General features: G+C 44.7%; 1 protein-coding gene across 1 annotated transcript; it reads left to right on the plus strand.

Moving 5' to 3' along the window:
- Positions 1–4,364: 4,364 nt before the first annotated feature.
- LOC115323879 lies at positions 4,365–22,523 on the plus strand. The gene is made up of 2 exons (XM_040207110.3): positions 4,365–5,903; positions 22,408–22,523. Exons 1-2 carry the CDS (start codon positions 4,502–4,504, stop codon positions 22,521–22,523), a joined length of 1,518 nt encoding a protein of 505 aa, XP_040063044.2. The 5' UTR covers positions 4,365–4,501.
- The last annotated feature ends 458 nt before the right edge of the window (positions 22,524–22,981 follow it).

The following is a 22,981-nucleotide window of genomic DNA, read 5'->3' on the forward strand; positions in this document are numbered from 1 at the left end:
GTGCAACTATCCCGAACCAAACAAGTGTGATAAACCTCAAGAGCGACTCGCTAAGATGGAGTCTGTGGCTAAACAATAGAAAATAGTAACGCGGTGGCTACAACTCTGCAAAAACCATAAATGGCAAGACTTAAAAAAAAAAATTCGTATCAACCATTTCAAATCAATAACCACACAAGAACAGATATATACGTATATTGCGACTGCCTGTTTGGTCAAGGCTGACTGATTTCTCAGCAAGGTTCCTGATTTTGTTGTAACGTGGCTACGAAAGCCTACAAAAAAATAAAACATCAATTTTATTTTTGTTTTTTGTTTTACTTTTGAGGCTTAGGAATGATGGCTCGATTATGTTTGTGAATTTTGCGCAGTGGTTTCAAATTAAGTTTGAATAATGAGTTCAGCTATGGTGTCAGGTGCATGAGTGGGTCGACTGATGGCACTTACCCCATCCATGGAAGAAAACAGGGACCTTCCAGGAACTCTTAATAATATCATTGCTTTTTCTTCTTTTTTACCATTGATGAATAATGGCCTGCGAGAATCCCCACTAAAAGAAAAAAAAAACAGAAAAAAAAAACATGATTACCGAGATACTCGGAGAAAAAACGACGACGACGATCGGATCAGGAAGCACCGATTTCTCGCTCCTCCTGTAAGCTTGAATTATTTCACGCTATTCCGATCGTTTTGGCTACCGCGAACAATAACTTAGTCACTGGACCCTGCAGAGGTACCCTGTCGGCTAAAAAGCGACAACTAGCGACCGAGTCGCCGCGCCTCAATGACGCGGTTCCTGAAACCTTGACCCCGGGCACCAACATGGATGCCGTGGCTACCACAAGCCAAGTTCCAGGCATGGAACCACATTTACTATTACAAGGCCAGCCAACGGCGAATGAAGATTCCAATAACGATATCCCAATGAAGAAACAATGCTTGCAACTCCCTCAAGAAAATATGGATGCAAGAACGTCAACCTACTCGATTAATGAGGAAAACAATGACATTCAGGACGGGACTGATTTCACCCAAGTCACCGTGCGAAAAAACCGCCCAGCTGGTATCCCCTTGATCATCAAGCCAAAGCAACACGGGGCTTCTTTCTGGAAAATCAATCCAAACAAGATTGCAAAAGAAATTGTAGCAGTATCGCAAGAGAAGGTACTCGCCCCACGCATAAGAAAGGATGGCACTATCACCGTCAATGCGGCATCACTAAACGCGACAAATAGACTACTTGCGATGAAATCCCTAGTCGGAATAGACGTGTCGGTGACCGTCTCCGAGTCGTACACCCGTAATGTTGGCAAGATCAACAATATCCCAGTCCAATATTCAGACTTTGAACTTCTCGACTACTTAAAAGATGCTGGTGTCATCGCAGTCCAGCGGCAAATTTCGTACTCAAGGAAAGAAGACGGCTCCATGGAGCAAGAGCCAACGGAAAGTGTCCTGCTTCAGTTCCCGCAGGATCAGCCGATGCCCTCCCGGGTTTTCCTGGGATTCACAAGTCACCCGGTGATGGAATACTTCGGCATCCCGACACAGTGTTTCCGCTGCCAACGGCATGGACACATTGCAAGACATTGTCGTGGCCAACAAAGGTGCAAGGTGTGTGCAGGGCCGCACAGCTACAAGGAGTGCATGAACAAAACCAACCCAAAATGTGCCAATTGCGGAGAAAAACACTGTGCTTCGTATTCAGGCTGTCCTCATAAAAAAGCAGCCGCTGCAGCCAGAAAACACGAGATCCTGAACGGACCGATAAGAAACAACCGCTCCCCGTCCCCAAACCTAGAAATTATACGCCCACCTCCTGTCCCTTTGCCTCCTCCCCACCCACCTCCACTCCCTCCTCGACCTCCTCGATCAACACAGCAAGTCCAGATGTCTCAACAACCTCCCAGGCCATTGTACTCGGACGCACTAAAGCGTCGCCAGCAACAAGGCCAGATATCACACCAACGCACGTCTACTTCTGGTCAGGCTGCTGGAGGAGACAGACAAGCAGCGATCACACCAGTGCCAGCTCCCCGCACTCTAAGAAAAGGCATTCATCGACATGAACATCATCCGCAATACTTGGAGACCCGAAGATCGAGTGATGTTGAACATTTACTGGTACCCATGTTTTTTACAGCTCTCCGGGCTATACTTGATGCTGTACCATCAGCCAACAACCTACCGGAAGTAACAGCGCTATTTACTCTAGAAAGGTTAGTTATGTCGTCACGTGCAACTATGAATGAGGAGTATTCCAATGCCTGACATATACAGTCATACAGGAATATTTCAGTGGAACACGAATGGATTACGGAAAAAGTCAGGCGATTTTCGTCAGTTTGTGGCACAATATAATATACCAATACTTGCATTATCAGAAGCTCGCGTAGATGATGATTTTCGTCTTTCAAATTATGTACTATACAAGTCATCTCGCCAACACGGCCAAAGCCGAGCGTTATTGGCGGTACGGAGAGATATAATATCTGTGCCCGTGTTTTCGTCAACTACAGAAGTTCCAGAATTTGTTGCTTGCAAGGTACGATGTGGTGAGACAATGTTGCATATAGTGAGTGTCTACATTGAACCTCGGACTCCGCTAACCCATTCGGAATTCTCTGCAATTTTCAGCCATATTTCTACTCCTTACATAATATGTGGAGATTTTAATGGCCACCACACTATGTGGGGGAGTGATCACTGCGATCAACGTGGAAATCTGATCGGGAAATATATGGACGAGAACAACATCTGTGTCCTCAACGACGGGTCCCCAACGTTCGTCCGGGGCCATACCTATTGCAGCTATTTGGATCTGACACTATGTTCTCCCGACATTTCACCTCAAGCGACATGGACGACTGATAGAGAAACCCGAGGCAGTGACCACTTCCCAATTCTCATTCAACACCCAATTTTCGATGTTCGTGGACAGCATTATCGAGTTCGGATTACGAATTGGAAAATGTTCAGGCACTTCAACACTCAGAACCTTCCCAATGTAAAGGAACCCGAGGAATTTGCAATCTCCGTTTTAAACAATTGTGAACGAGCAACGCGTCTTGTGACCGTACCCACTGGACACGTCGGCGTCAATGGCGAATACGAAAAATTAAGGGCAATAAGGCGCAGAGCAGAACGTCGTTATCGAAGATCTGGTCGTGTTGAGGACTACAATGAGGCCCAACACATTCACAAACTAATACGACGAGAGCTACAAATTCTCTCCATTCGCCGATGGAAGCAGTTCAGCTGTACTCTAACTCCATTCACTCCGATACCGAAGGTATGGAAGATACTTCGTTCTCTCCGTACACCAGTAATACAAAAACAACCTTTCCGGGCTCTAGCTCTACTTCGAGGTACATCGGAGGTAGTAATTGCGAATGAATATTGTGCTTTGCTAACGCAACAAAGTGATATGGTGTCCTCTATAGAATACCGTTCTTCTCACGAGAAAGCGACTCGTGCATTCAAGAAAGAGCTGCACTCAGTGCAAACAGACCTAGACTATGAATTCAACACCCGTGAAATGGAGTGCGCGCTACAAAGTATTCGAAAATCAACAGCTCCTGGTCTTGATAAAGTCACTTATGACGCTCTTTCAAATCTTGGCCCTGCCGCTACTACCGCACTTCTTGAAATATATAATGAAATTTGGAAAACAGAAAAGATACCTGAATCATGGAAGCTGGCTAAGGTAGTTCCACTACTAAAGCCTGGAAAATCGCCGTTAAATTTAGATTCATTCCGTCCTGTCAGCTTAACAAGTTGCGTCGGTAAACTACTTGAGAAGATGATACATAATCGCTTACAGTGGTGGCTCGAAACAAGTGAAGCGTTCCCCGAAGAGATAACAGGATTTCGCCCTCGAAGGTGCACAATGGATGGCATTTTAGATCTCACCACATCCGTTGATCACGAAAGAAACAATGGAAACTTTACAGTTGCACTCTTCCTAGATATTCGTCGAGCATTCGACACTGTTAGCCATGCTCACGTTCTTGAAGGACTCGTACAGCTTGGTGTACGTGGACGGATGCTTAGGTGGATAAAGGAATTTCTTTACTGTAGAAACATAATAGTAAAAACCAACGATGGAGACAGCATGAGACATGAAATACACCATGGAGTACCCCAAGGCAGCGTGCTGAGCCCTACTCTTTTCAATGCAGTAATGGCACAGCTACCGCAGAAACTTGAATCACCTTTAAAAATATCCATCTATGCGGATGACATATGTATATGGATCTCTGGTTCATCTCGCGATATCCTAAAGAATAAGTTACAAACGGGCTTAGACACCACTTTTAGATTTCTAAAAGAACGAGGAATGGAACTCTCTGCCGCCAAATCAGCATTTCTGCCATTTACAAGAAAGAAACTCCCTGGGCTTAGGCTAGAACTCAACGGAGCATCAATTCAAAGGGTTAAATCCTATAGATTTCTTGGTGTAATATTAGATCAATCTCTCACTTGGTCCAAACATTTAGACATGTTAGAGAGTAGAATTAATTGTGTGATTAATGTATTCCGCTGCATTGCGGGGGCAAGATGGGGAGCATCAATAGATGCGATGCTCTCATTCCACACGGCGCTAATACGACAAGCGATTGCATACTCCATTCCGGTGTTAAACGGACTTTCCCGGACATCAGAGTCTCGCCTTACCTACATGCTAGCAAGAAGCTTAAGAGTATGCCTAGGTTTACCGCGATCAACATCCAGCGCGCTTGTACTCGTAACGGCAAGAGAGCCGACTATACATATTCTAAGAACACAGGAGATATGTCGTAATTCCTTTCGACTCTCCACGCGGCCTCTGTTCAATGATATTTTTACTCGCAAAGGGACCAACTTTCTTTCCACACTGAATTCTCTTCCATTATGGATTCCCGAACAACCTAACTGGATTCAAGAGATCTGTAAACCACCCTGGACGCTACCATTACTGGAGATCAACATGGACATTCCAGGCATGCAAACAAAAACATCAGTTAACACACAGATTGCAAGAACATTGACTCTTTCACATCTGGAAGAAAAATATAAAGATGACATCCACGTGTATACTGATGGATCAACCACTGAAGACGGATCGACATCAGCCTTTGTTGTGCCTGATTTTAACCATTGGTCATCCTTTCGACTATCGCATCCTACTTCCTCAACCACTGCGGAATTACATGCTTTACTCGCGGCTGCAACGTACATAAAAAGCAACTCGGCAGCGAATTCTTGGGTCATATGTACTGATTCAAAGGCAGCTTTGCAATCTATTAAGACTATGAATAGCCGTAGTGAACACAACTCCCTTGTACACAGAATTTACTTAGAACTCTCTGATGCCATCGAATTTGGCAACACTGTACATCTACAGTGGGTCCCCGGGCATACCGGTGTTTCAGGAAATCACCAAGCTGACCAATTGGCTACCGCAGCCCATACAAGTAACAACGTCCACCTCACACCTTTCACAAAGAACGACGCCAAAAGATACATCCGTCGACTACGTGAGCGAATGTCTCACGATGAATGGCTTAGCAGCATCCCACAAGACAACCTGATCCGTCTAATCGATCCGGACCTCCGTTGCCCAGTGTACACCTATTCAGCCAGGTCAATCGACACCCTTATCCATCGCCTACGACTTGAGGTAGCATACACGGGAAGCTTCCTTCACCGGATAAAACAAGTAGAAACACCGAGTTGCAAGTGCGACAACCCGGTCGAAGACGTCGAACATTTAATCATGGACTGTCCGAGATATGATCAGTGGCGCGCCCGCTTACGGATTAGTCTCGGGATACTCGACAATCGTCCATTTTCTCTCGCCAAAGTTCTAGGCCCTTGGCCCGACTTAAAGAAACAAAAGCGTGCATTAGCCTCACTAACTGCATTTCTGAAGGACTCAAAGATAGAAGCCAAATATTAAGTTCAATGATTACGAGTTACTGGTGTAGCAGGATTTAATTGCACATATTTTGTACCACTGTATAATACTGTACATATCGTACTTCTCAAAGTGCACTTGCTTGTGATATTAACGCAGCACGTTCATAGTTTACTTTGTTATTCATTATGCCCAGATTTCATAATTATTGAACATATCATATCATACTTTACCCCATTACTAGCATTGAAGTAGCCGGCCCCAAATTATGGGGCTAAAATCTTCATCTCATTAAATAAACATTGAATTGAGATACTCGGAGGCCATGCATGAACTTTTGTTTGTAACGTGCGCAACCAAAAGGGTCCCTGTACGTTTGTCGAGTAATTATGGTGGTCTTTTGTACATGGCTCATACTTTGGCATGTACATGGCTCATTCTTTGACGCGCGCTGCCGGTACCCGCACATGGATTATGCGGCAGTCAACGATGCGATTGTTACCCAAGCGCGTGCTTGGGTACCAGTCAAAGCTGAGCGTTTGCATTCCTCCTCTCTTCGGAAATACCACATATGTCGCCATCAGCACCAAGCTGTGGATAAAACAATTTATCATGAGCAGCAGTTCTAACGGTGCAAAAGAAATCTGGCAAACGCTCACTGTCAGAACACGCAGTGACCACAGAGCAGTTGACATTTCTTGTTTGTTGCGGGCTCTGTTTCCTGTCGGCACTCAATGCAAAAAGGAACGTACGTTTTCACCCTCATACAGGCTCACAATGGCTCATCGAGGTACCCTTCACTATTTTTCATTGGGGTGCAATCTCACGATTGGACAAGAACTCGCTATGACTTACAATGATCTTGTCTGCTTGCATCGATGGAAATAAAAGACCCTGCGCGCGATCCTAAATATGAATTGTTTTTACTCGCAACTTTCCTTCGCATTAACGGAAGAATACTCAGGTTTTGTATCCGAAAAGTTGCCGTTGTACATGCACGAAACTGGATATATATGTTCGCCAAAAGGCATTTTGTTATTCGTTATTTTATTGGCATACATCTTGCAAGACTTAACTAGAGGCAAGCATTCCAGTCAAATATAAATTTTGCAATGATATAACCTTGTCAAAATCAAACGACTGGAGCTACGTAATCTCAGATGTCTAATGTCTTGACGCCCCCAAAATTCACGAATATGTACTTATATTCACGGCTCTGTGGTTTGACACGGAGCTGCGAATGGCATCGATTTAAAAAAGTGTGAAAGCAGGTATAGGCGCTTGTTCATTTGTGACCGCATTAAAATATTCCGTGCAGCAGGAACTGCCCGACAAGCCATATTTGTCGTTAAATTCCTACTACTTGGTGGTCTATGCCAATACTAATCGGAACATAATTCACGCAAGCGACAGGTACATATCAGAGAAAAAAAGAACGTGCTTTAAAATATTTTTCGTTGCACAAATTGATGAAGTAAAATAGAGGCTAAAACTAACATCGAACAAAATTAAAGAAAAAGGAGAATGATAAAAAGAGAGAAAAAGAAACAAAGCAATCACTCAGTTTTGAAGTGGCGCGCTGGAGTCGCCCTGATGTCATATATTACGTCGTGAACCAGTCATACAATAAAGTGTTTACTTAAAATGCGCGTCGTCGTATTCACACTGAGCTGCGTCGCGAGTACCATGACGAATGCTAACGCGATTCAGGGACAACCAACAATAGTGGCTTCTGTTTTCAATTTTATTATATGTTTTAAATGAATCCAACACAAGCTTGTGTAGAATTAACCACCGGCCGGTCTAGTGATGAGTAATCATTACAAAGACATTTATATTAATTGCGTCTAAAATTAAGTGTGATGTTATTTTGCGTCTCAGTTCCGAGTCCTTGTCGGTGTATTAAAGCATAATGTTCTCCTTTCTAAGTGCCTTCATCGGTTTTAACGCTTTATCACAACTCTCCCTTTATTTTTTCATCCCTCTCCTTTTTTTATTTTTTCCAATGTTAGTTTTTACCCACTATTTTACTTTATTAATCTTTACAAAAAAGATATTTTAAGGCAAGCTTTTTTATATATGTACTTGTCGCTCGCATGCTAATGTTCCAATGAGTATCGGCATAGGCCGCCCAGTAGTAGGAGTTAATCAAAGCTTTAGTTTGTCTGGCAGTTACTGCAGCACAAAATATTCTAATGCGATCACAAATGAACAAGCGCCTATGCCTGCTTTTACACTTCCTAAATCAATGCCATTCACAACTTTGTGTCAAACTACAGAGCCGTGAAAATAGGTACATATTCGTGAATTTTTAGTGAGTCAAGGCGGTAGACAACTAAGAACACGTAGCTCTATTAATATTTATTTTGACAAGAGTATATCAGTGTAAAATTTACTTTTAACTGAAATCCTTGTCTCTGGATGGTTTAGTCTTGTGAGATGTATGCTAATAAAATAACGAATAAGAAAATGCCTCTTGGCGAACCTAAATATATCCAGTTCCATTCATGTACAAAGGCAAATTTTCCAATACAAAACCAGAGTATTCTTCAGTTAATACGAAGGAAAATTATGAGTCAAAACAACTCATAATTAATTACTGAAATAGATAATTAATTACTGAAATAGGCTGCGTACATCACCCACTTGAGCGATAACGCCACTGTCTGCCGGTATCCGATGGTTCACGGAGTGGCAATCGTGAATTTCTGCGAAGAAACCTCCGGTAGCGTCGCAGGGCTTCCAGAATATTGTCGATAACGGCGGCAAGCTCAGGGCAAGGGGGAAAAGATAACACGTATTGGGTCGGAAGAGGGCTTTGGATTTAAACCATTCGCTTTTGATCTATTGAACGACTTTTAGATGCACGATCTTTTGTGGAGACTTCAACCAATAAATCTTGATCCTTGTTCGAAGGAGCGCCGAGCTCTTCCGTCTAGTCGCGTACTGGTCCTTGCCGATTATGTGCCTTGGCACACGTTTATCGCAGCATTTATAGAGTGCGTCTGAGGTTGTTTTATGTCGCTCGGAACCGTTTTAATGTCACCATAAAGAAACCGGTTCAGTGTGGATGGGCGAAAAGCATGAACTAACCGGGCGTATCCAGCTAAGAGTGTTTTTATCGAGTTATATAGTGGGGTCATGTTTTACGAAGGCTAAGTGCTCGAAGTGAGCATTTCCCCGCTGCTGTCGCGTAGTTTGTCTTTTTTTTTTTTTTTTTTTTTTTTTTTTACGCTAACCGGTCTATATTTATATCTTAAATAGTTATGCTTCCTAGTAGGTTTTTTCTTATTTTTTTTATTTCTTGAGTTTCAAGGATGGCAGTTTACCGTGTTCTGGTAGAAATTACGTTGCATATACCGTTAATCATTTAGAATTTGCACTTCTCAAGGAATGTTCGAAAATCGTTTTACGACTTCATTTAAAGAAACTTTCTACTTCACATCGCGCATCCTGTTAGCTTTACTTTTGCGAATAAAACACTTCTGATAACTATTATGGCGCACATATGTACATCGTGGGCTTCGACTGCGAAGTCTCGTAGGGAATACGAGACTTCGCAGTCGCACGGAAGCAACATGAATTGAGCGTTGCGCCCGCTCCCTCCATTTAGATAGACAGATAAACTCTAGGTATACGTTCAGGGTTTAGCTGATCTCCAAACCCAGTGTGTGCCGTTGCACGCTTACTTAAAAGAAAAAAAAATTACCTGCCCTTTTTTATTTTTAAGTGTGGCACTTGAAGAGCGACGGACAAGCGTGGAGGTCGTACTGTCGTACGCTTGACTGTGTGTTTGAAAACATTAAAATTGTATGCATGTTGACGTTGAATGGATGCTGACAGCAAGCTTTTGCCGCGGTCACTTCGCCCCATGAGTGCTGTGAATCTTAGCGGAATATAAGTTGGTATACCACAGCCCGCACCGATGGTCATTTCTGAATACTTCGAGCGAATGAGAACCTACACGAGCGGACGCAACGCTCTTGAGCGGGTGTGCTATGCGCGCGCACTCGCCAGAGGAGGTCGTGCATCATTCAAGACAACATATTATAGTGTTGAAAGCAGCGTTGCGTCACTTCTCTCTGAGGTGGCAAAGCGGAGTTACTTAGTACTGCATTAAGTTCATAGTGTGTCAGTTTTGTATATGTGTGGCATCTTCATTCCTCGTCATCAACTCGGGTTCGCTAATATTGCCGCGAAAAGCAACTGGTGTTCGCCCTTCCCCGATCAGCGTATATTCTGTAAACGCAGAAACGCGCGCCTGAGTGCGTTTACGCACGGACGCAGCATGGTGCCCATGATAGCCCCTTCATTTTTGTCAAAACATCGAGGGTTTTTACTGCACAAACCATCACCCCAGAAAAAAAGGTGGCGGAAAGTTTCCTTCAAGGGCCCATTAGGCTAGCTGTGGACTTCATGTCATTAATTTTGAGAATCGCCCTCTTTCTTGTAAAACGCTAACCACGTTCTTTTATTATTTTTTTTTTTGTACAAGCGTTGTTTCTTTTTTTTTTTTTTTTAAGATATTCATATTTGATTGCGGGTAACCCTGAACTTTTACAGCCCTGTCGAGACATAGGTCCGTTGGAGCACAGGGCTTCGGGAACTGTTCTGTCTACATCATTTTGAACCCTGCTCCAAAAACTCTACACTCTAAGAAAAAAGGGAGGAGAAAGGTAGCAAAAGCGACTGTTCCTCCATGTTGCGGACAAGTTGCCCAGAGAAGGGAGGAACGGCAGTTCAGATGAAAGGAGGAGGGCGAGTTCCTCCTTGTTCAGTTGGCGCAGGGGTAGAACATCGCGCTACTGACCAAGTGGTCAACGGTTCGATCCCCAGAAAAGTGGCTTTTTTTTTTCTTTTTTTTTTTTTGTAAAGTTTTTTTTTTAAATATTTTTGTTTACCAAAACACACATAAACAAACCCAGACCGATGAAAGGAAAATTAAAGTCCTTATTATTCTCCGAGACGTTTTCCTCCTCCAGGGGCCCTAAACTCGTGAAACACAAAGTTGGGGCCGAAGTTGAGGGAGCGCACCGATTGGACAATCACGACGATGACTTGGCGCTTTTGTCGCCAACATCCAATCGGCGCGCTCCGCAAACTTTCGGCCCGAACTTTGTGTTTCACGAGTTTAGGTCCCCAGGCAGACCGGAGAAAGCTTTTGCCCTCCCGACCCATCTTCTTTCGGTTTCGTTTTTCGAGCACATCGCGCACGTTGTTTAATAAATTAATGTTGAGTTGATTGAGCTTCAGCGGCAGCGAAGGCCGCCTGTAATTCCGTCTTCTAGTCCAAACGTGCAGAACATTTCGGTTGCATTGACGTGTTTAGCACTAATTTTATCAAACGAGCTAACGAAGCCGCTAGAAACAGCGAAGTTCCGGAGCGGTGCCAGCAGCGCTACATACACTGGGTAAGACGGCCGTCTCCAATTTGCGGGACACACGCGGAACTACAGCCACTACAGCAGCGAAACCACGAGGAACTGTTTCGACGTTTTCGACGTTATGGAAATCGCGGGAACTGCGTCCAAGGAAGGCAGGTTTTCCTGCCGGCTGCCTGGGTGCCCTCCGTGCTGAGTTCGGTTCCGTTGTCCCGTGCCGAGTGCCAACCGGCGTTCAACGTGATTCTTCTGCGTGTCAGCAACATCGTCAACGTGGTTCTGTATATCTTCGTGTCAGCGACATCGTGATGGCAGTGTTGTGGGTTGTGAACAGAAGACTGGAATTATCGCCGATGTGACCGTGTGTTCGCGTATCAGTGGTGTAACAACAAGATGAGATGACGTAAACTGTCGGGCATTGATGCCGCTGGTCGGGCCGTTATCGGAGGGGCCGGGGTGTCGCAGGATGACATTCCTCTTTACATTAAAGAGTTTAAAACCACTTGAGGGATTAGGTGCAGTCGATCGACGTGTGGATAGTCATGTTGGAACGCTGGTCTGAACGGTAAGCTCCTATCGTACAGTGGCCAATGTGACTGTCGGTCCCCGAGAGCGATTGCGCTCTGGGGAAAAGACAACACTACGAAAGTATGACGAAAAGTACGTATATTTATAATGGAAGTTTACCATAAAAAAAAAAAAAAAAAGACAGGCAAAATTGGAAAAAAGCAAAAAACGCTATCCTTTATTTTACTGTTTAAATATGTTACGGTTCCTGTAGAAACTGCCCTCTAAGTGGCGCGCTGGGATGAGCGCTAGAAGTTTTCGAGCTCGCAACGGCGCAGCTCCGTACACTTAACAATTGTCGCAAGTCGCGGCTTTCACTGCATTCAAGTTGATCGAAAAGCGATTTCTGTGCCCGTGAAGCATCACTTCCAGCTGAGTGGATATCCGCTCTACAGAGATTAATTCAAGACGGCAATTGCAGCTTTGCGCGAACAGCACAAATAGAAAAACGAACACTACAATATAAATACTGGCTACGAAGGGCCATGCGGGAAAACAAACTCATGGCTTGGAACCACATTGGAGCGGCTCAATTTATTGGCTTTCAAATAATTATGGCATGATCGAGCGTCGTCTTTTTAATAAGAGATTCATCCCCTGAGCCATTAAAAATAGCCTCAGATGTATGACATTGCTGAAAAAAAATGAACATGTTCGGAATATTTTTTTTTGCTTAGGGAGTCACCGAAAAATTCCGTACGTTCAAAACGTCCACTATAAAAGACGGAAACGCAGGGCTTGGTAGTAGTGATCGGGGTAGTGTGCTGTTGCAGTGCTGTTGTATTGATGTTTCTATGTGCGATGCCTGTGTATGCGTTGAATATATGTTGACCTGATGTTTGTAGTGTGCGCAACGTGTCTACATGTGTTAGAGATTCCGAAGAAAAAGAAACGCAATTGTGGCGTAAGGAAATAAAAATATTTTTTTTGTAAAACATGAATTGGGCGGTACCTAGCGCCACCTAGCCTAGCTACGTGCGATTACTCTGCTTGACCCTGCCATCTGGTGGCAAGCGATTTAACATCCTTTTACGCTACGCGGCTACGCCATAATTTCGTGTTACCGTGCTGAGGTAAGCCGAGAGGTTGCTTCGGATTTGCTTCTTTTTGAGAGCGGCTTTTGGTATCGCGGGCGAATGATTTTCACTCCTCCGTGATGTGCGGTTGACGCAACGGTTGACGAAGGAATTGTGGCTCGAGGAATAGCAAAGGTAGGACATAAAGTGCGCGAACTGAGTGCCGGATGTCTCCGTTGAACATCGCAGTGCTGACGATGAGAAGACTGAGTGACTGCATGCTTTCGAAACCTAAGTTTCTTTACCTGCAGGGGTAAAGAAACTTCGGAAATAAATACAGTTCGCGGAAAGCTCGTGTTACGTTTTTATTTCCTGCTCCTCTCGCTTCGTGCAATAGACTAAGTGTTCTCGTTAAGCCTTACCGAGCTCGATTTGCTCGATTCGTGGCCGCCATAATGAGATGCAGTCGATGGAGGAACTTTTCCTCCCCTGCTTAAGGGACGAAAGTTTCTCCCTTTCTGAAGGAACATATGTGTCAAGGGCGTTCCTCCCTTTAGGGAGGACTATACTGACCCTTTTTTCTAAGAGTGAGCGAGCGTCGAGCTGCTGTGAGAACAGGCGAACTCCTTTCACCGTTGTCTCAACTATCTGAGAAATTCGGACAACTCGGGTATTAAGCAGCCAAGAATAAATGCGTAATCTGATGATTCATGATATATATTTTAATAATTATTATATATTTACATATATCCTAAAGGGATCTGTGTTGTATCCTGGTATGAAGGTCGGGTATACATAAATTTTTCCTTACAGTTATTTTCTGCCGTCAGTTTACGAGTTAGCAGAACCAGCTAAGCAGTACCTAGAGGTGTTCTTCTCCGCCGAAAGCCACAAACCGGATGTCCCCTTCCGCACTATCGTTTCCGAGAGAGGGTGCTGGCCAAAACACATGGCTCTTTTTCTCTAAAGACACCGATTCTCCGTTCTTCCTTCCCTGCCCTTTCGCATCCGAAATACACAAGAGCTTATAGCTACCATCCTGCCGCATCATGTTTCCACACCTGAAATAGCCTTTTTTTTTTTTTAATTGGACATACAACACATATATTACAACCTGGACATCCCGTACTTCCTAAACTGTGTTGAAGAGGCAACCACTGAACACGGACCATGAGATTTCCGAAACTCCTCCTGAGTACCACTTGCAGGATTCATTGAACTTCTTCAGCTATACCTCAAATCTATGATGATTGAACATGGAAGAAAGATCTGGCTTCGAAATTCGGTGTTTGCACAGGGTCGTACCTTGCGCCAGTACTGAGTGAAATCTATTTGTCCTACGTAGACCGGGCCGTCGAGGCAAGCCTAAAGAGCATAGCCACCCAGTGTGAAGTCTTCCGCTACGTAGACGAGTGTATCCCCATCGTCCACCCTGAAACTATAAAAGTGGAGGCCATTCTCCCTTCTTTCCACCAAGCAGCAGGTCATCTCAGGTTCAATAGGTAAGACCCATCTTCGGAAGGCCTGCAATTTTTGACCTACGACTGACCAAGACGACGCAAGGTGTTTGCTGGTCTTTCCAAGAGCGCTCTAAAAAGCTGTTTCTTCCGTTTAAATCTTCCCACTCTAAGTCTGCTAAACTGAGGGTGATCAAGGCCCTACTCATCTTTGCAAAAAATAAACCATGCACGCATTCCAGCAACCGAAATCAGCAACATGCAAACTCAACGGCTTCTGAGCTCAGGATATCCATGGAACGAATCGCCTCATGTTTTCACCAACTCCTCACACCAAGAACTGCTAGAAACCCCCACCTGCACGATCACAAACATCCCATCCCATACTGCCCGTTTTAGCACGAAAGTCGCCTTCTCCTGCAGATTCAAACTGTGGAGCCTGTGCAGTTTGATTGACCGGAAGGAGATTACGCCGCCCTGAGAGAAAAAAAAACACCACACCCACTTCAGAGAATGTGCGACCGAGAAGCTGTGTTCGGTGCCCATCAAGTGCGGAGCTAAATACATTGGGCAAACCGACCGATGCATACACGGCCACCTACGAGAACCACAAGATGAGGCAACATCAAAAGTCGATCATCCCACACATTCCATTGCTGCTCACGCGAAGTGTTTTGGGTGCGCACCGAACTTCGGCGGTACCAAGGTCCTGGAAACACATCATCAGCGATTTGTACGTGAAATCATCGAAACATTCTTCATCGAAAAAGCAAAAAAAGAACGTATCATCTGCATTGTTGGCACTGACAAGGCGGGAAATTGAATAAAAGGTTAAAAAGCGCGAACAAACGAGGACAATAAAGAAACACGGACGACAGGACAGGCGCTTCACTCTCAACTGGTTTTTATTAACACCATTGTCACCTATAAATACACATTGCCCAGACCACATCGGATTCAATCGCGACAATCAGAGCCAACCTTCCAGAAACACCATCTCACTCTGGAGCAAATACAAAGACGGAGCGCTGACGCAATTGTTTTCTTTCTTTTTTATGTAGAATGCCTCTATAATCTCTCTTTCCGTTTTTTCCCTTGCCTTTCTTAAAAACTTTATTGAATTTATCAGGCCAGAACTGGGAAAACCCGTTGTGGTCAACGCGTGAATTTTTCACGCCCAGAAATAAACATTCGTCGTTGCTAAATGAAAGTGTGGTTGTCTGTGAAAGTCCTCCGGGTTTTTGAGGCGAAAAAGCCTTACTTGTCCTATTGAGCAAAAAAAAACGTCATATCAGGCTCTAAATATACGATTAAGTGGCACATGCCGCTCAATGGGCGACTCTACTTATCCCTTGCTGTCATTATTCCTAGACCTCTAGGGCGACTTCACTTGTCACATTACGTGAAAAATAAGCGTCGTCGTCGTTGTGCCCGAAAGATGGCCATAAAAATACGTCATCAAGCTTCATCAGCGTGATGTCATCATACGTCATCAGCGTGATGTGCAAAAGCTGGGCTTCAGACTTCATCTGTGCTCGTTATGTGCTTCGTGCGATGGACTGTAAGGCGACCACGTCTACATCTACGGCCTCGCCATCGGCAGCAGCGTCTACATCTATGGCGGCTTCCGCAGGCAAACGTGGCCGACCACGCAAATACGCCACAACCACGAGAGCGGCGGCCGAACGCGCGCTCTCGTGAAGAGGCCGCCAATGGTGCCATTTCGCTCAGCCACTGGGAGAATGGACATTTTTTCGCGGTTACAGAAGCCACCGGCTTTGGACCATGCTTTCACCCTACCTAAGGTCTCATTCAACAAAACATTTCCGCACGCGCGTTGTTTTCCGAAAGGGGTGCACGCACACACATACAACACTCCGAGTCCCAGACCACTTTATGGTGGTGCGGACGCCCCGGGTTAGCCAAGGTGACTTGTCGGTTTGCCTCTGTCTTCGGGCAGCTGAGCCCACGTGTCGTCACGATGATCTTGTATAGTAAATACCCTCCCCTAGCTCCCCTTCCCTCTTAATTAAAAACAAAAATTGCCTGCGAGATTTTTTTTGACAATACTGCCAGCTTTTTCAGGGCCAAAACGGGAGTAGAAAATACAAGCAAAACAACTTCATAAAAAGACCCCTTCAACAAAAGCGTAAACAAAAACAAACGTTGGGACAATTTTTTTTTTTTTTTTTTTTTTGAAACGAAGTCCATGAAATAATCAAAATTCAAAAATGTATTTATTTGTATGAAAATACTGTTAGCCCTCTCTTGAGGAACACTCCAGGGAGGGTCCAAGTGAGTAAAATGCGTGCAAGAATGCAAGGAAAACAGTACAACAGACGGGTCTCGACAATTTTAGACAACGCTAAATATTGGATTTTAAACGCTAAATATTGGTTATGTGGTGTAGACACTAACTGAAAAAATACAGGAGGTCTGTTAAGATTGCTCTCGTGCAAAAATGCGAAAGCATTCGTACATCCAGCGCATTCCTACAAGCAGGGCGCACCGCTGTCCTCCGCAGAGGCAGGCCGGCCGGCAGGACATGACTGAAAGCAGAGCGTAGAACAGGTGATACAGTAGTGCACACTGACGTTCGGTGGAACTATGACGCGTCGCAGGCAATGGGAAATTATTGCTCGTTTCAAACAGCCGACGAGGCCAACGAGGCGCGTGACGTCAAGATATCTCGTTTCCTCCTCTCTTTGTTTCGCCCCCTCAAGGCAGCTAAGCGGAGAAGACGCGAGGCCATTCCCTCTCTTTTTCGACTCTTCTCGGAGAATGATGTCAACATATCTGTCAAATGCACCTCCATTTTTTGCCAAAATACGGTCATCCGTTATATATTTTGTTGTACCGTATCCCCCCCCCCCCCCCCCCCCCAACCACCCAACCCAAATAACCCTACCCCTCCTGACATACTCGGCCAAGGCAGGCGATGTTTTGATGTTTGTTTTGATGTTTGTAGCATCCCGTTGCACGCTTTTGCCGCCGTGCTTTGTGGAATCCATATTTCGGCTCAGCATCTCTCTAAAGTGTAAAAAATTGTACGAGCCGCCAGCAACTGAACACATTATTTTTTTTTTTTATATAGAGAAACCTCAAAAAGCATACTCCAGTGACAACATCATACCCCATTCACACGGGTGGTATAAAGGTACCTTTAACATAGGTCCCTGTCGTAAAGGGAGATGGAGTTCGTAATCACACGGTGCACAAAGGTATCCCTTTCGCTAAAAAAGGGTTTTGAATAAACGGAGCTCGCAGGACTTCCCTTTACGGCTACAGGGAGTAGCATCGACCCATGAGTTCCAAATAAAAATCTAGCTCATAGGCTTCTGCTTTGTTTAGTGCATTATAATAAAAAGAATATTTGCGAGTCAAATATTATAAAGTAAACGTGAGCACTAACCTGATGGAAGACGGTAGCGACAAATTTATACTGGCGACAGTGAGCAGCAGCGTTGGCCCGACTGCAATGACGGCTGTACTTGCTTTGAGTAGCGAGTACACTTTACTTTGTGTAGCGACGACAAGTCGTCCGCTTCGCCTGCCCAGAGCATTTTTGTGACCATGACTTCGCCAGATGGACCTGTGAACTTGGGTGCCAGCACTAGCGGCACTAGTAAGAAAGGCCCTCTAGCTCACTGGTCCGAGGCGGAAACATGGTCGCTAATTCGACTCTAGGAGGACAGCATCGCGAACTCCGGCGACAAAGAAGGAACGCCGGAGTGTACGGGACGATCCGCCTCAGTCTCGAGAGGCTTTCTATTGAGAAAACCCGGAGGCAGAAGCAAAGAAGTAGCAGAGCAGACTCGGGAAAACACGGAGAGTTGTCGATCCCGTTTCGCGCCTCGTGTACCTCGACTGCCTACCTCCTTTGAATTTGGATTAGATAACACGGCGGGCAATTTGGCCACACAAGTGAGACATTCTGAAAAAAGCTGAATTTTTACTTGCACCGTGCCATAAAATCAATAAAGCAATTATTAATTCGTTTTAAAACGACCTATTCCACTTCTTATAATGTGAAGAAAGTGTCTCAAACCTGTTTAGACCAAAAATGATATATTGCTTCTTCGCCCCTCGGTTTAGCCGGGCTATCCCCGGTACAATAAACATCAACCTTAAACCCTCCTTTATTTGCCGTGTTATTCCGAACGCCTTTTGGTGCAGGGACCTAAGCTACAGGTTCTTTAGGCAGCCCGTGTGAAGGGGGTATTACAAGAGTATTATATGCAACAAGTGTATTTGCCTCCTCCTCGTAGGAAAACTATTCTTTGTGTATTTTTGCTCAATGTTTTTCACGAAGCATATGCTAAAAACGCACTCCCTCTAACTTTCCTAAGGACGCACACGGTGCTGATACCTAAAACAAAGGACAAGGTCAAATTGCGCCTGGTAAACGGATACCGTTTGATAACTTTGTGCAACTTTGATTACAAAATGTTTGCTAAAATACTAACACGGAGGCTTCAATTTGATGTTAGTGAATTAGTTGGACCCCACCAGACGTGCGGCATCGAAGGAAGGTCGATTCAGACGTATTCATGTGGCAAGGAGCATACTTGAGTGTTGTGAGGATGGAAATGGCCAAGTGTGGCCATGCTACAAATAGACTTAGAAAAAGCTTTTGATCGGGTGCGACATGATATATTACTACAAATCTTGTCCTGGGTCAACTTAGGGCAGATCATAATAGACGGGTTCAGAATGGCCTACGCTAACTGCCACACTAAGCTAATTGTAAACATAACATTGTCACGTAACATTTCCGTCCGCTCATCCGTAAGGCAAGGTTGCCCATTCTCACCTTTATTATTCGCTCTGTATCTAGAACCCTTTTGTTTGCGCGTGAACAAGTGTAACGCGTTGTGCGGGTATATATTTGGAAATGTAGAGGTTAAGAGGCTGGCGTACGCGGATGATGTGGCTATTTTTTGCCGCGATAAGAAAAGTGTTGCTAAGGCGGGGGGGGGGGGGGGGGGGGGGTGGAATTGACCAGAGACTTTTGTGATGCGACATTGCAGCATTCAACTGGGACAAATGCTGCGGTTTTTAGCACGGCTTCTGGGCCACGACGCCCTCGACTTTTGAGGGCATCAGTTGGACCTGTGTGCCAGCCAGGTACTTTGGCACGCTGCTAGGTTCGTTTCGTAACAGCAGGGTGTATTGGTCGGAAGTTGCTTCCGACCTGGGCAGGCCTGCTTCGAAAAGGAAGCACCGCGATCTGTCCACCCTCGCCTGAGCAACAGCGTGTAATGTTTTTCTCACGGCAAACCTGTGGTATGTGTTACAGGTCCTTTATTGCGATCGCATGAGTATTCAAACAATTTCACCGCGTATTTGCAACCTTTATTTGTTGTTCCGGCTGGGAGCCTATGCGCCGAGATAAACTGTTTCGTCGTGTTTCTCAAGGTGGGCGTGGGCTCTCGCGCCTCTTTGTGAGGCAACATTTATCACGTTTTATGTTCTTGCGAGATCAGGGGCATCCGCTGATACGCTGTCTTGTAACAATACTGGCGCATCACATCCCTTTGTTATTGGTTACCTGATATAGTCATGGCAAAACGAACATTGTAGGTTTTCTGAAAGAGGTCGTAGACTCCGTGCGTTTTCTAATCGTAGGATTTTCACGCGAGTACCTTTCAGGTGTTAGTAGGAAAGCACTCCTAGGGGATCTTGTTGAATGTCTCTTTCCGCTACCACTCTATAGAAGCGTGTACCAGAATTTTAATAATGGAAATGTTCTTGTGCGCGTAAAGAAAATGAGCGTGCCCGCCGCAGCAAAGTCTTTCTTTTTCAAACTGCTCAGCGCCGCCCTTCCCGTCAAAGAGTGGCTCAAAGAAAAGGAAGCTCGCACCGTAGGTAATGGATTGCTTACTTTGAAAAAAAGCCAGAAAATGTAGAGCATGTATTCATTTTTTCCTGGTATGCGTTATTTTTCTGAGACATTCTCCAGCGTACATTGAAAAAGAAACTTTTTAATAGCCCACGTACGATACGGTTTTTGATTGTGGAAGCGAGTGATGAGGTCCCTTACGACATGTTTATGTTACTTGGGTTATTCAGCCTTTGGAAAACGTGAATGTCTGTCCGGTCACGCGGATTTAGATCCAAAATAAGTGCCTGTGAATTTTCGTATACTTGTGCAACAAGTTTAAGGTGTGTATCAAGCGTCTGAAAATGTACCTGAAAGGTGTAGTACTTTTGAACCTCTCCTCCAAATGAAAGGATTTGAGTTATCGGCCACATGGTGGCTGTTTTATCGAGTGACTGAGAGCACTGCAAAGTGAGTAACCTTGTCTCACTTCTTACGCAGTAAAAAAAAAAAAAAAAAAAACTTTTCGTATAGGACTAAGCAAAGGCGTGGGTGCGAGGTTCAATTCCCGCTGCGCCGCTTGGTAAATCTCCGGAATTACAAAAGGAACTGTGTTTTATTATGATTACTTTACATATTATTAATAATAAGTATGCCTTCTGTGCTTTTCGTGCTGGTGCATTGCCTGCTGCGGGCTATGTATGCTTTATGTTGCCATGTCCTACGTGTAACGCTTTTTCGTTACATTCGAGCGTCACGGTTCTCAAATGAAATCCAGCTCGTGAAAGCACAATCTGTTACAAAAAAAAACATATTTTTTTTAAGGTTATAGAAAGCAATGTTCCAGGCCATAGACACATTTCGAGCACATGCTTCTGGGAAAAAAAAACTCATAACGTGAATAATGTTTTGTCACAGGTGTACTACATTGTATAAGGAGCGATCTTTTATAGCTTTTTATCTCTTACCGTTTGGTCATCGCACTCGAAATGGGCAGGTTTTAGCTTAATCCGTTTTTATTTCGGAGCTTGCGGTGAATTTTTCTGTCGCCTGTTATCTGTCAAAGGTGCCGTGACGTCCGCTTTCACATCTCCGAGGGTGGTGTTGTTGCGAGTTAGTTAGAAGACGAGCAGAGATCACCTGACACCGCCGATGACGTCAGGCTCGCTAGTTTTTCTTTATCCTCTCTACCTGCACTGCGCTCAGAGGGCGAAATTTAATTTCTTCAGTTCAGTCGCTTCAACTAATAACCGCGAGGAAAAAAGAAACACTCCACGGATATTGTTTTTAAGGCGTCTCACATAACATTTCACAGCTCTTTCAAAGTCGAAAAGCGCTACAGCTTTCCTTTAAATGGCCATAAAAGAGCGTTCGTACTAATCAGAAACGACAAATACTTTTCCAACGTTCACTCCTGGACGTTGGAATCAACAATTCCAACGCGAAAAAGAACATGGGGACTCACACCAACGCCGACAACATCGCCTTCCAATGGTTTGTTTATGAGCGACGGCAGGCTTCCTGCCCACATACCATCGCGCATCCGCGGAGCCGGTGGCGCCCGCTAGGGGCGCTCCGGTTTGTTTGTAAACATGAGATGGTCTATATATAACCGAACAATGGGACAACTCCCTCCCCCCAACCTGATGTAATTATTAGCTAATGCTTATTTTTTAGGAGTGTGCGAATAGATCTTTATATAATACGAATCGCATGAATAGCTAGCTTCGAATATAGAATCGAATATCGAATAGTCAAAGGTAAGGGCGCTTAGTCGCTACTTCTTGCTGTGTTTTCTTTTTTTTTCACATATTGAATATATTAGATTTGCAATAACGAGAGAATAAAAAGGTATTTCGAACTCGCGTCCTCTTTTCTGGCAGGGGTTCGGTACGGCGTACTAAAGTTCGTCGGCGTTGGTTGATCTTTTCCTGGCATACCGGCAGTGATCCCTCGCCATATTTTCATAAATCCTGGATGCAGTTTCCGATGAGTGATTGACAAAGGGTACTGTGGTACCTGCCAGTGTTCGAAGCGTTGGGTCGCATATGTCGTGCATTGCGCCATTGATGCCGTGTGTCATCCTTGCAGAGTATTTTTAAAAGGCGCGCCTCCCTCTTTGTTTTGGCGTTGTCTCCCCTTCATTTCTTTGTTTCGCAGACGGCGTATCGTAATCGTTTCCGCCCGCATTAGTACGGGTGGTCGAAGTAGCATAACACCCGATGCCTGATGCTATATAGTAACGTATGTTGAATCACGGTTATAGGTAATCAGGAAGGAACGATATATAGCTGCGTATTACCGCTACCGCATCGCCGATTGGACGTTCTGGGCGCGAAGCTTAGGACGTCCAATCATCGAGGCGGTAGCGGTTTCGAATAGCTTCGTTATTCGAAACCGTAAGCAAAACTAATGCTCTCGAATGTGTTCTCGAATACTCTTCTGTTTGTTTTGAATAATCGTATCATTTCGAATATTCAAAAAATACTGCAGATCTAGTTTACGAATGGTATACAAACAATTATTTTATAAGATTCGACTCGTATTCGAAATTTCGAACATCCGCCCACTCCTACATTTTTTGTTATATCCGTAATAAACGCCGGGATTCGCTTCCAAACCGGGCCCTTTCTTTGGCCTCCACGTATACGTTGGAGGTCTTAACTGGGCAACGATGAGACGTCGTTTACAACCCAGGCGCGTGGCAGCAATGCAGCACCTTTGTCTCATGTCGAAAAGAATTTATGTTTGTTTTCGCTGGCCAAGGTCGCACGTGCCCGCGCGTGGCCCGATGAGCCGCTTTCGAACAGCCAGCAAGAGCTCTATAAAAAGAGATACGG

The sequence above is a fragment of the Ixodes scapularis genome, unplaced genomic scaffold (assembly GCF_016920785.2).
Source record: "Ixodes scapularis isolate PalLabHiFi unplaced genomic scaffold, ASM1692078v2 PGA_scaffold0__279_contigs__length_252992795, whole genome shotgun sequence".
Classification (NCBI taxonomy): Eukaryota; Metazoa; Arthropoda; class Arachnida; order Ixodida; family Ixodidae; genus Ixodes; species Ixodes scapularis.